Genomic DNA, 15357 nt, shown 5'->3' with positions numbered 1-15357 from the left:
GTTATTAGACTATGAAAAACAGAAGAGTAGGTTTTCTGCATGTGCTTTTTTTCTGGAAGCAGCAACACAGACCAAAGGGAGTTTTCTGTGGTCGAACTGGAAGAAGTGCATGATATACTCCAAATTGAAATGTCCAACCTGCTCAGAGACATATGGAGATCAACTAAATACAGGAGGGCTAAGGAACATTCAGTAAAAGAAATGAAGGATGTCATGGTACACAGTGCACAATGCAAAGGAGCCCCACAACATTTGTAAGATGTAAAAACACTGAATCCTGACTTTTGCAATTAACAATCCTCTGTGGTTAAAGGTAGGGTGGCAGATCTTGGAAAAACGGTTCTAGCAAGCTACATTTTGAAAATACACAATTTAAATATCTAAACCCCTTTCTTCACCCCCACCCCCACCCCCGAAGCCACGCCTCCAGCGTACCAGAACATGCAATGCTTGTTCCTGGGGATCACGAGCGCTGCACAGCATCAATTCGCCGCTATATCATCATTCATTTGCTACAGAATTACTTTTCAGATGCTTGAGATTTAATAAATTAGTTCAGTTTAGTTAATCATTTACATGTTTGTCAAAGATAAAAAATCATGACAGTGGTATATTCAAAGACTCTCCAACAGCTGGATTCACAGTCACCACAATAATGTGTGTATTGTAACATTTGTTAGAATACATGCATTTGTGTATCTGTATTTTCAATCACACTTTTGTCACAGATTTTCTCTGTTTTAGACCAAACCTTAATATCTTGTCCTAGTCCTGTCCAAGTTCTGCCAGTGTTTAAACCTAAGCATTAAAAGTCTGAAACAATGAAAACAAAAGCATTGTCATCATAACCAGCTGACATGTAAACCCCCTTCTTGTGCTTATATTTGTCATCTTTGTTGCCACAGCCTCACTAATTAAAAATGAAAAAGTTAATTTACAGACATCTACAAATTTCAATATGTATGTAGAAATATGCCAAGATAATTACATATTTACTTTAATGCAGCAAAATAAAAATCAAAGCAACATTTTTTCATAATTTATCATGTTTACTAGCTTTTATTTGCAGCTCATCACTAATGATGAGTTGTTGACACTGTTATTGACTGCTGCTGACTACATGATAATTACCCCTAAGCTGTCTTCCTGTCGGTGTTGTCTCCAGTTGTGTCCTGTGTCGCTGAACATCAACAGGTAGGCTGTCAGCCAGTCGGAGCTGCCATAACGTCCCTGCGTGGCCACAGCAGTGATCCGGGTCCGTCTCCCCAGGTCCACCTCCAACCACTGATACCTGTCTGAGGTGAGAGGAGACCAACCTCCAGCTCCTGCACAGAGGAAAGAGAACAAGTGTGATTTAATGATGAGAGGATATGTGATGAAGAGGGCAGGATGGCAGATGTGACAGCAGGCAGAATGAGAATGGAAAGACCTAGTGCGTAAGTGAAATGCAATTACCTTTTAACCCTTAAAGGCTGAGAAATATTTTGTGGTGGCTTCCAAATGGATTTTTCTCTACATCTGAACTCTCTTAGATGATTTTTTTTTACCATTTATTATAATATTACCCTCTGCATTTTTCAGTGAAAATCAGGCATTTTCACATTTCACATTTACACACACACACACACACACACACACACACGTATATATATATATATATATATATATATATATATATATATATATATATATATATATATATATATATATGTGTATACAGGGTGGTGAAGCAAAATTTACAAAATTTTGAGGCAGGGATTGAAAGACAGTGTATGACCAATTAGTTTATTGAAAGTCATGAGAATTTATTTGCCACAAGAAAATTTACATAATAGAAAATGTTTTTATTCTATGTGTCCTCCTTCTTTCTCAATAACTGCCTTCACACGCTTCCTGAAACTTGTGCAAGTGTTCCTCAAATATTCGAATGACAACTTCTCCCATTCTTCTTTAATAGTATCTTCCAGACTTTCTCGTAATAGTTTTGCTCATAGTCATTCTCTTCTTTACATTATAAACAGTCTTTATGGACACTCCATCTCTTTTTGAAATCTCCTTTGGTGTGACGAGTGCATTCAGCAAATCACACACTCTTTGATATTTGCTTTCCTGATTACTAATATGGGCAAAAGTTTCTGAAAAGGTATAGATAATAGTGTTAGGTATGATTATGACATCAATATATGTTTGGTTTCAAAACAACTGACGTAGTGCCTGCTGAGAAAAAACAACTAAATGTTCATTGTAAATTTTGCTTCCCCACCCTGTGTGCGTGTGTGTGTGTATATATATATATACACACACACACACACACACACACACACACACACACACACACGCACACACACACACACACACACACACACACTCAAACAAGCATATACAACCACTAACATGTGTCAAAGTAGATGGGTTTTATTAGTGTATCTATGTTTCAGAATATCAGTTATCAGTTTCCACATTCACTACGGAGCCTCTGAACATCCAAAAGGGTCATATCTGACATAGGTGAAAACTGAGAAATTGAATTTTATCTGAATTACTTCAGTGTATTGATAGGATTAGTGGTTCCAACGTTATTCTAGATCAGTAGATGCTTTTGGTCATCAGTGGCTGTTCTGGACTTTGAGGGTTAATCTTGAACTGTGAATTTTGGTGTGAAATCAGAGTCAGAGTGTTGTTCTACGATCATCATCTTGCTGTTTAGAAATGAATATAAACTGCTTGTTTTTGTGTCTGAATAATGTCCATAGATTAGTGGTGAGGGGTTTGCAGATGACAGGCATGCCAAAGAAAAGGTTCAAAGCAAAGTAGATGTTCAGAGTCTATTATTGGAAATGAGCACATTTACTGTGAACTTTTCGTTTACCCAAAGTTGACATGTTGCAAATAGAGTTTAAATATAGTTTATTCCATTTTTGGCTTTAATTTAAGTCCATTTGTACACCCACACACCTAACACCCCGCAGTATGTCACACAATTCCACTGGTTTCCTGAAGATAAAGAATAAATCCTCCATTCGAAGACATTAAGTGGGACATATTTAAGTCACAAACACTTGAAGGAAATGGGTTAGACGCTGCAGCACTGGGATGGTATTTAAAGCAGTTTAATAACGTGTCAGGATGTGTCCTGCATTTTAATACACCTGCGCTGGTTTTATATGACGACCAAGATGACAATGCATTTCCATTCTGATGCGACCTAAATTACTGCGCAGAAGCTTTTGTCTTTTCAACAGTGATTTGCAAAGCTGATGTGCTTTACATATTTTTTTTATATATCATGCTCCCTTCCTGTCCTCACAACAGCTGTCGCAGCAGCTGGAGAGGACATTCAGGGATGTGTGAGATTATTTCACACTGTGTTGATATTGCTTTCTAAAAAAAGTGAGTATCATCAGCTCTGTAGGAATGTTTGCCGACTGCAGCGACAAACATCCATTTAAAAATAAGGTGAATGTGGTTTTAAAATTACTCCCTGTATTAAATTCATCATTCAGTGACAGTGTGCCTTCTTATTATCTCATTTTATTTCACATTAAAATGTTTAGACTCTTCATAGACATTTCATATGTATTTAATACACCATCAAGTGGAAAATAGAAAATGACAAAAAATCTCTTTTGTGAACTACAAATGTGTGTTCTTGTTTAGAACGACACACAACACAATGACTTGTTCAATACATCATCAATGCAGTATTTCAACATCGTTTTCAAACAGTGATGCAAAAGTCATGATAAAAAATTTACAACATAATAAAAAATTAAAGAAACCAGAGAAACATCACTGACCTGCTGTGAAGCAAATGTAATAACAGGCCTGCAAAGGGAGCGTGTACCGCGTCTGGTAATGGGTCGTATTTGTTGCATCATATTACTACAATTTTTGATCAGGGGTGTGAAATACAGCACAGCAGCTAACAGAACAAATTATTTATTTTTATTACAACTCATACACGTGGACATTTATGACGCAATCACTGTTAAAAGAGGCACTAAGCTAAGGCTATGCACATTTTTGCACACTTCTAAAAAAAAAAAAAAAAAAACGGCAACACGATGCAATTCTTTTTTTCTCTTCAAGGGGATTTTTGCATTTTTCAGTCATACAGGCATCGTGGTGTATTACAGATCATTGTCATATGCATCAGGCTCAGCAGATCAATACTGTGGGTAAGATATGGTGATAATATTGTATCTTTCTTTGTTGGTTTATTTATTTATTTCAAATATTGCATTAAAATGAAACAAAGAATAAACAAAGAATTACATAAACGAAAGTCAAACATTCGAAAAGGAGCGGGATGAGGTCTAATTTATAATCTCTCGCCCCTTTACCCCATCCTTCAACTACCCTGAATTCCCATGTCAGACTCCCTAAGAAACTCAAAATCCTCACATATCAGACTAAATTCTGACTATGCACAAAGTACAAAATTGCTGTACATAAAAAGGATAGAGTATCTTGAGTTAATCTGTGCTTTATATCCCTAGTTTTGATATTAAGGGACTATTTTTGGGATGATTACACCTAGACTCATGTAGATTTGTGATAGTCAGCTCAATGTTATTCACTAATTTATACATTATATATTGATTTTAATTTGATGTTGATGTAGATGTTACTTATTTTCAATTAGACAAAGTTGGTGCATTTCCAATAGAGGTTAACATTTTGAAGATGACAAAAGTCGCTTTTCCATTGACCCTCAAATTGTGCAAATATAGCTTGTGCATAAAAATTTACCTAATGGAAAAACAACAATTTCGCCAAAAGTCTCATTTTTCAATTGAGAGTTTTTGCTCTGGCAAGAGGTGGTTTTTCAGGCGTAGCGCAAATGGTACATCACGCAAAACTGAAATGGAAAGACCTGTTTTTGCAACTAGAGTCAGGGGATTTTTAAAAAAAAAATGGATGTTGACAGATGTTACAACAAGCGAAGAAGAAGAAGAAACATGTTGCGATATGTGTGGACACACCAGGAAACCCAATAATTTTTTAATTTAGTACGAGATAGAGGAGTAATATACAATAATAATGAATATATCTGTAAATCAACATCATATTTATGTTCGTTGCCATGTTTATGGAATGACTTCTCATGTTATCTAGCAAAAATATCATCGCATTTGTGATTTAATGGAAAAACCAACACTACACACTTCTGTTTTTTCAACATTTAGTAAATATCAGTAAAGTTTTGTTCAGATGTCCAGTGGAAAAGCGACTACTGATAATCTCTTTTTCCTGTCCAAAGCTATTATTATATCAGTCCTCTAGTCCACTCTGGGTCAAACTCTAAACTGCATTTTGTAAACTGCTTCCTCTTGGGTGTTCCACTTGCCCTCACCATTAAATACAGGTACATAGAGGTTAATTTCCAGTCGGTTCCCCTAACCACAGTGCTGATGAAGATCTGGAATTGGTCCCCGAGTACCATCAATGGCAGCTCACTGCTCCTAATGTGTGTGTGCTAACACTAATGCAAATGCTAGGTACTGAGTGTGTATGTGTTAGAATGGGTAAAATGCAGAGACCAAATTTCCCTATGGGGACAATAAAATAAGTTGGCCTCTAACCTTTAAACTTTAACTACAAATGCATTACTTTCTATGGTGCAGTGACGATAGCTGAGAATTAGTCAGTAATTGGGGGGGGGGGGGGGGGGGGATGCAGAAAACATTTAATTGAAATTCTAAAATGGTAATAAAATTTGGAAATGGAGCCACTTACACATTTCCCTGTTTATTTCCAGTTAATATCCGAAGCTCAAACTACTTCCTTAAATCTTTTTGGCACAGTCATAGTTTTTAAAAAGGAATTAAATGCTCATGGTATTTAAAACCGATGGTTCAGCAAAATGCCACGCGAGTAAAAAATGGCTCGAATTGAACAAAAGAAAGGTCTTGGTTTTCGAAGTTGAACACAGGAAACACGCCAGGAATACCAACAGTCATGACTATGTACAGCCTGAACCCACGCCAGTAAATATATTTTCATGATGTGTTGTTATTGAGCAGTGTTGAACCTGTTGCAGAGGTGGCTTCTTGTATACGACAGAAGGGACAGTTGTGCGGTTTATATGATGATGCAGTAGGAGTGGAGATAGCAGTGGGAAACAGGGCAGCAGGGAACTAACCTTTACAGAGACATTGCCAAAAACTTACCCAGCTGCAATTTTATTTCTACTTTCAATGCTACTGGTGTCTCCTGTGAAAAGGTGTGTGTGTTTGTGTGTAAGTGTGAGGCAAAAGGACTGAGGAAGCGAGAGAGAAGTGAGAGCTATGGCACAACCTGATTATGAAGAAACATTGCAGGTGATGGAAAAGGCTGCTACAAGATAACGGCACTTTGAATACTGAGAAGGGTGTGTGTGTGTGTGTGTGTGTGTGTGTGTGTGTGTGTGTGTGCATTTTTGAGAGAAAATGCTGAGTCAGGTTTAAAACAAATCCACAGCGCCCAAACAGCAGATGGAGGGATTTCTCCCCCACAGAGCACTCACATACACTCATACACATTCAGGAGAGATACAACAGCTAGACTAAAGAGCACTAGAGATTGTGTTTCAAAGGTTATGTCATGCTGATACAAGACAATTCCAATTCAATGAACAGGTTTCGGTGACAGATGTTTTCAGGAAATGAATCTGTTTTATACACATTGGGCCAATCCGTCAAGACTGCACACACTAAATGCATAAGGAATTTTGTAATGTTTGTTCCCATAATATTCTGTATTTTAAGGACAAATTTACAAATGAATTGCAATTTGTCCCAGTTTTCCATTAGAGTTTGTAGTAGGGATGTCTGATAATATTGGCCCACCGATAATATTGGCCCACCAATATTATTGGCCCGATATTGGCATAAAAATGTAATGTCGGTGAATATCGTTATCGGTTTTTGTGCCTATCATTAAAACCGTTAAAATAATGCCTTGATTTCGCCGGCATTTACTGATGCGTAAATGAAGCATTGTTTGTAGCTGAAAGAAATGTGCAGTTTTCAAAATTGTACATTAGAGTTGCCACACTGTAATAGACTCATGGAGGGAGGGAGAGAAAATAAATAAATATGGCATTTTTTCCACAACTTAAGTTGAAGTACGTATTCTTTGCACAGACAGTGTTTACATTTTGAAAGCCTTGTTGCATTTGAGAATGCATCCAATGGGGCATCATAATAAAATTAGGCATGATGTGTTAATTCCATGACAGGAGATATGTGATGTCACCTAAAATTAGTTTAATATCCCACATATATCGGCAGCGATATCGGTAGATATCGGAATCGGAAATTAAGCATTGGACAATATCGGCATATCGGTTTTTGGCAAAAAAGCCAATATCGGACATCCCTAGTTTGTAGTATTTCAGATGTTTCTCCAGAGTTCAGCCATGGATGGATCAATCATGGCAACCAAATAAACTGAAAAAATAAAAATAAAAAATTGTGTGCATTTACTGAAAAGTAGTCACACAATCTACTAAAACATTTGTTTCATGCAGTTATTATTCAAATTCAGACAGGTCTGACCATGTTTGATTAATGCCTGACTCTTAGTGTCAAATGTCACTGAATGGATCTGGGATTTTGGTGTCACAGCAACTCTTAACTCCAAAAGAGATTGTGTACATTTACTCCCAAATCATCAGGAAACTTCTTTAACAGCAGATGAGTCAGGACCTGTCATTAATTTGGTATGTTCTGGAACTGTTACACTGCAGGTTTGCAAGATAGTAAGGATAAATGCATATGTAATACTGCAGTCTGAAATAGCAGTGCTTTTTTTATTTACGTACCCGCAACTCATAGACAACACACATAGGTTTTTTATCCTTGACATTATCAAACATTAATTCAAGAACTTTAAAAACAGAGACATATTGAAAAAAGGCAGTAACTCAAAGCTGAGTTTACAAATGAATTGCAATTTGTCCCAGTTTTCTATTAGAGTTTCTAGTGTTTTAGATGTTTCTTCAGACTTGAGCCATGGATTGATCAATCATGGCAACGAAATAAATTGCAAAAACCCTCAAATTGTGTATTTACTGAGAAGTATTCACACATTCTACTAAAGCATCCACCAAACCATTCATCCAGTTATTATTCAAACTCCAAGAGGTCTGAGACATGTTTGGTTAATGCTTGACTCTTAGTGTCAAATGTCACTGTACAGATCTGGGTATTTGGTGTCACAGCATCTAGTAACACACCAAAAGACATTGTGTACATTTATGCCCAAGGCATCAGGAGACTTCTTGAACAGCAGATGAGTCAGTTAATTTGCAGATCAGTTAATTTGGTATGTTCTGTAACTGTCACACTGCAGGATTGCAAGATGGTAAGGATAAATGCATATGTAATACTGCAGTCTGAAATAGCAGTGCTTTTTTTATTTACGTACCTGCAACTCATAGACAACACACATAGGTTTTTTATCCTTGACATTATCAAACATTAATTCAAGAACTTTAAAAACAGAGACATATTGAAAAAAGGCAGTAACTCAAAGCTGAGTTTACAAATGAATTGCAATTTGTCCCAGTTTTCTATTAGAGTTTCTAGTGTTTTAGATGTTTCTCCAGACTTGAGCCATGGATTGATCAATCATGGCAATGAAATAAATTGCAAAAACCCTCAAATTGTGTATTTACTGAGAAGTATTCACACATTCTACTAAAACATCCACCAAACCATTCATCCAGTTATTATTCAAACTCAGACGGGTCTGAAACATATTTGATTAATGCTTGACTCTTAGTGTCAAATGTCACTAAACGGATCTGGGTATTTGGTGTCACAGCATCTAGTAACACACCAAAAGACATTGTGTACATTTATGCCCAAAGCATCAGGAAACTTCTTGAACAGCAGATGAGTCAGTTAATTTGCAGATCAGTTAATTTGGTATGTTCTGTAACTGTTACACTGCAGGATTGCAAGATGGTAAGGATAAATGCATATGTAATACTGCAGTCTGAAATATCAGTGCTTTTTTTTAATTTATGTACCTGCAACTTGTAGACAACATGCATATATTTTTTGTCCTTGGCATCATCAAATATTAATTTAAGAACTGGAAAAATAGAGACATATTGAAAAAAGGCAGTGACTCAAAGCTGAGTTTACAAATGAACTGCAATTTGTCCCAGTTTTCCATTAGAGTTTGTAGTATTTCAGATGTTTCTCCAGATTTCAGCCATGGATAGATCAATCACGGCAACTAAATAAACTGCAAAAAACCCTCAAATTTTGTGCATTTACTGAGAAGTATTCACACAGTCTACTAAAACATCCACCAAACCGTTTATCCGGTTGTTACTCAAATCCAAGACAGGTCTGAAACATATTTGATTAATGCCTGACTCTTAGTGTCAAATGTCACTGAATGGATCTGGGATTTTGGTGTCACACATCTCTTAACTCCAAAAGAGATTGTGTACATTTACACCTGAGTCATCAGGAAACTTCTTCAACAGCAGATCAGTCAGGACCTGTCATTAATTTGGTGTGTTCTACAACTGTTACACAGCAAAAGTTGCAAGATAGAAAGGATAAATGCATATGTAATACTCCAGTCTGAAACATCAGTGCTTTTTTGATTTAAGTACCTGCAACTCATAGATAACACGCATATCTTTTTTGTCCTTGACATCATCAAATATTAATTCAAGAACTGGAAAAACAGAGACATATTGAAGGCAGTGATTCAAAGCTGACTTTACATGCAGTTTTCAGCAGGTGGTATTTGCATCTGCCAAACTGTGTAGAGCAATTTATGAAGGGTCTTATGTGAGTTAGAATGAAGAATTAAGCCATATCTGTGTAGAAAGTGATAGCTTTGTGCCAAACATACAAATATTCCCTCATTCACATCCATGTAAATGGCATTTGTATGGATGTGAATTATATTGGCTCTAACTACTACTAGAATTTGAAGTAAATTCCCTTTGCAGGTATTTTGTGCATAGCGTGCAACAGTTTGCAATATTAGTATGCAATGCACTGCTTTTGTGAATGCAAAAACCATGCAATCCTTTTGTGTTATGTTATATATATAAATTGAATTTGATGTCGGATTCTACAATTATACAGCTTATAACAGCCAAAAATACTTCATTTCCATCACGGAGAGAAAATGGATTATTCATTTAATTTTCTGCTTTTTCCAAACTATTGTTATCACACTGTTTTTATTCCCTTGATGCTAACAGGCTAAAGAAAATCTGCAATCAACCATAAATGTATGAATTTTAATTTTCAGCAAATCTATCATTGGCAAAATTCGCAGTGCTTTCCATATTTGTTTAAACGTGAACTAACTTGAATACCCTGTTATGTAACATCACATAAGTTTCTCCTTTTTTTTCTCCATATGTACATATGTATGTATATATCCATGGTTATTCACCCACAAGTTTATCCTCTATTAACAAACTCGTAATGTTTTATATTGTCAGCAAAAACAGTACACATTTAAAATGATAAAGAACTGAATATTTGGTGCCACTCCTATTAAAATTGGATGTAAATGTGGTTTCTTATGGGTTGAATTGGCTGTGTTTAAGGTCATCCACTCTCCTTTTTCCTCCACCAGCTGTTTCACTGTTGCGCTTTCTGCTCGTTAGGGTAGCAGCTAAAGGCCAGCGCTAATAACCTCAGCAACAGACATGAGCGCTGACAGCACAACAGGAGAACATAGACACACTGACCTTTCATTACAGAAGGACTGGAAAGGAAAGCTGAGAGGAACACAGGCAGAGAAAGAAAGATAGCTTAAAGAGTGACAGGGATGGGGAGACAGACTCATGATAACGGCAGGAGAGTGGAGGACTCCCCCCCCCCATGACTTAGATGTTTATAACACGCCTAAGCCTCAGTAGGAGCTTGACGCATTACTGACTCCCACCAGATGTGACCTGATCAGACTTGTTGGTCACTGACAGCAGCAGAGATACAGACTAGCTGGAGAGAAACTGCAAGAAAAGGGATCAATCTGCAGGTAGACAAAAACGAATAGTATTTATCAGAATCAGAATCTTTACTGTTATTATACGCAGACAGAGACTAGAGACAAAAAGAGAGACAAGAAAGAGACTAAAATATATTTTTTATTATTACACAAAGATTAAAAAGAGAATTCCTAATAATTAGACAGTTTAAAAATATGTATAAAAATTAAGGTAATAATAATAATAATAATAATAATAATAATAATAATAATAATAATAATAATAATAATGGATTAGATTTATAATGATGAGCAATGAGCTTCCCCTCTCTGAAAGACGAGCAGCCGCCATTGACTTGGAGGTATTACTGTCATGGCCTCACTTTAAAGTCACTCCGAGTAAAAACTGGTACAATCCACCCCACTCTCCCCTACTGGCCACACAAGCAGACTGCATGAATGTAAATGAATTCAACATGAGGAAAACATGGTGTTTCAGTTATTTTTTGAACATTTATTTAAACAGAATACTTAAATCTGAAGCTGACAATGCATTCTTGTTCATATTTCACCTTAAATAAATCATTCTCTTCCACACATCAAAACCAATCAGACAAACTCAAAAGTGCACTGTCTGTGATGTACACGATGTGTGTGATGCAAGACATAGAGCCCCGCCCCCTGAGTGAAACGCCTGGCTTTTAGTGAGTTCCCTGTCTGCACCATAGACATATATGCATAGACGCCTCATTGACTGCTATTGATTACCCAATGGAATTGACTTGCATGAATTTGGTAATTTAAATATGTAGTTTCTTATGTTTATCGCCATGTCAAGTTGACGCAAATTAAAGTAGCTTCACATGTGGTGAGCTACTTCTGTGTTTGTATAACTTAGCTTGCTACATTTGACTGGGTGGTAGCTTCTGTGTAGTGAAGCTTCTTTCATGGCAGAGTAACTAGTATCTTAGCTCACTACATTTTCCAAGTAGCTTGCCCAACACTGCATATTAAACGGTTGATATTTATTGAATGTTTTCATTGCACTATAGACTTTAAATGTCTTTAAAGTAAATTCTAGAAATCTTGGATGTATTTTCATTACATCCCAACTGGTGATGTAGGCTTTTTCGGTCGTTCTGAACTTTCATTTTAATGCATCACAACAAATCTGTAACCACTAATAGCAACACAATACACGTATCTAGAAATGTTGAAACATACATACATCTAGAAACACTGATATGGATTTAAGAGAGAGAGAAAGAAACTGGGAAAGAACTTGAAAAAAAGAAAACTGAAGAAATGACAGCATACAAAAGCTTGATTAAAAATACCCCCCAAATCCACCGTGTTAATCACTTAATATTTAAATTCGTGAAAACCTATATTTTCTGATGTACATGCCTGTCAGACCTGATTAAGTAAATCTCCTTGTTTTATGGCTATTACTGTCTGTGATGACATCGAGGCTGGCTGCTCCAGCTCTCGGGAAGGTGATTGAGGTTAAAGGCAGGTCAGAATCACTGCATCGCGGCTCTGCTAGACATTCAAATTATCACAATGAATTAACTAAACAGAGACCGAGGCTCATGGGGTCAACAAGCAGAGGCCAAACACAGAGGGTCTGAGTTTGAACGAGCATGGAAACCAAACGTGTTCACTTGATCTGTGTAAACCATTTGGGGTCCTTGATCTAAACACTTAACCCACGACCAGGAGGAGCTGTTGACTGCCATACAGTCATATGTCACCAGAGATACAGCAGAAAGCTAACTTTGGGTGATATTTTATAAATATGAAGTCATTTTATTCCTTTTTAGAAACTCTTTTTTTAATGTTTCCCAAAAGAGTAAGGCAACCAGTATTTTGCCTAAACTAAAATCATAAAATATAAAAACAAAATCAATAAATGTATAAGCAAACCATAGTTCTTAAGATTCAAATAATGTATTCCTCAAAGTAACTGTGCAAGAAATGTGTGCAGAGTTTGTGTCCTCAATCTGCTCTGTATTAATGTCTTATTCACAAAATTAGTGTATATGCTGGCACAAATGTACCTGTAAAGTTTTGGAATTTGATTTCTGTGTTTTCATGTTCAAAGCATGATACACACATAAAGATAATTGTGCTGTTTTTGTCCTGATTTTCCCCCCTCTCAACCAAGGATGGTGAAAGCTAGATTATCTTATGTTTTATAAGATTATCCTGTGGTCTGAGGTGTGTTAAGAGTGAATTGGTCCCAATAATTGGCTCCGAAACAGGTCGGAGCCGACAATCGTAAACATTAAACTTGTTCAATATTTACAACTAAAAATCTTCATGTGTGTGGGGAAAGCCGACGACTCCTGAGTCGTGACTCTGTGAATTGTGTTGAGGGATGGAATGTAGAGAACCAAGAAGCGAACTGACTGAGGAACAAGGAAGCAGGCGTAAATAAAATCAACCATGGCCGACCTGAAACATAAAGTTCGGGATTCTGGATTTTTCCATCAAAAATAGTCCCAAGAACACCATCATCCCCTCCACTCATATGTCCTCTTCCATGTTGCATGTTCTGTTTTCTGGTTGTTGTTATGTTTCTTCTTCTTCTTTTTTGTTAGACCATATTTGATCACGAGAGATTTCTGGCTTGGAGGACTAGATTCTAGATCGGTGGTGGGACAGAATCATTATGTGTGTGGTGTGCTGTGTTGAGATTATCAGAGCACACCACACACAGCACTTTCAAAACTGTTCAATGCCTGATTTTTTTATCTTCATGTGTGGGGTCTGTAACAGATAAAAAAGCTCTTCAGATTTAGAAAATCCTTATGTGTGTACCCCGCTTTACTTCCCAAAATTCAGAGATAATATGCATGCTGTCCTGATCCTTCCAATAGCTGACTCTAGATTTCATGCTGGTTGCGATTTAACATTAATTCAACATCATTAAAGCCCAAGAAACTTGAAGATTTGAAGAAAGTGAGAGATAAACGCAAAGACAGTGAGAGAGATATGAGTGCAGTTAACAGCAGCTTTTTGCATACGAGATAATTGAATCAGTAGGATTCACTGTGGTAATTTGCACTGGTGTTTTGTATTACACCGTTTTCGCAACAAAGCTAATTTGCATAGAAAGGTGTTGATTTGCGCCAAATCTATGAATATTTTCAAATATAACTTCATGCAAATGACATGGGTGCAACATAGGCAGTTAAATTTGTGCTGAATTACACCCTTTGCAGGTGACTTGTGAATTACACGCAACAGTTTTGTCTACAAAAAACAGACAATCCTTTACTGGATCTGCTCCATGATATATGACAAGAGATTCAATGTGTTCACTGTTTTGCTTCCAAAAGATGTGGTTGGACACTCATAATTCATTCATATATTCATTTTCTGAAGTGGTTAGCCCTCAAGAGAGTGGTGAGAATACCAGAGCCTATCCTGGCTTAGATACGCATAAAGATTTTTTTGAAAAGTAAAATAAAAGTACAATAAACAAGAATGACCAACTTGTTCCACCAGAGTGTGAACTATTGGAATCTGTTCAACTAAAAACAAGTCTTATTAGTGCATAGTTGTCTGACAGATACTACAGGAAAAATATATTTGGACGGTGCCACTGGAGGCCAAAAGTGTTATTATGTGTAGGGTATTCTTCTAGAGCACATTCAGAGAAAATACCTGTCGGACGACTTTGGTGAAGATGTCCTCTTTTACTTAGGTTTTTATAGTAGCATCCTTAAAAATGAGTGCATAACTTCTATTAAGTAAATGCTGTCACCATTGCTAATCCCACATTCATTTCTTTGGGCATCAAAGTAAGTGTTATTTTGAACGCTTCCTCCTGGCTCCATGCTTAGATACAGGCCAAGGACGTGTGGCGTTAGGGGTGGAATAGGACATTTTTGTGGCAGCAGGGGTAGGAGATGGAAGAGATCCACACAGATAATATCTGGAATCCCCACAGCTGCCAGTGTGTACACATCACAAAACAGTGTTTCACAAATGTCCTTCATTTTACACAGAAGAAGAGTGCCATCTTAACATCATTTAAAATCAAAATAAGATTTCTTATTCCAGGAAGGAGACCCCACTTTGCCATTGGGACACTTATTAGTTTAAATGTGCAGCAGATTTAGTTTGAAAATGAAGGATCAAATTAACACTGTTATAATCTCCAAATCAGATCACTCAAAATGGAGAGACGCAGAGATCAATCTGCTAAAACTGGAAGACTTGCATCTTGAGTTCTTTATCAGTCAGTCCTCTTCAGTTCTCTAATCCACAGAACCAACATACTGTATAATACATGAATATATGTATAGTATTATCAGTGTCACACACCTACATTAGCAATCTGAAGGCAAACAAAATACAGCTTTATGTTGTCGAAGATAATCCATATGC

General features: G+C 36.8%; 1 protein-coding gene across 1 annotated transcript in view; it reads right to left on the bottom strand.

The window, feature by feature from the left end:
• Nucleotides 1-15357, bottom strand: part of LOC115418480 (contactin-associated protein-like 4) — a 213381-nt gene that overhangs the window by 134124 nt on the left and 63900 nt on the right. Inside the window, exon 3 of the mRNA XM_030132959.1 lies at nt 1132-1325. Coding sequence (XP_029988819.1) covers nt 1132-1325 — 194 coding nt within the window. The remainder of the gene's footprint in view (nt 1-1131; nt 1326-15357) is intronic.

This window comes from Sphaeramia orbicularis, chromosome 4, assembly GCF_902148855.1.
Source record: "Sphaeramia orbicularis chromosome 4, fSphaOr1.1, whole genome shotgun sequence".
Taxonomy (NCBI): Eukaryota; Metazoa; Chordata; class Actinopteri; order Kurtiformes; family Apogonidae; genus Sphaeramia; species Sphaeramia orbicularis.
Note: the sequence above shows the minus strand (reverse complement) of the source record. Positions and strands in the feature narration are given on the sequence as shown.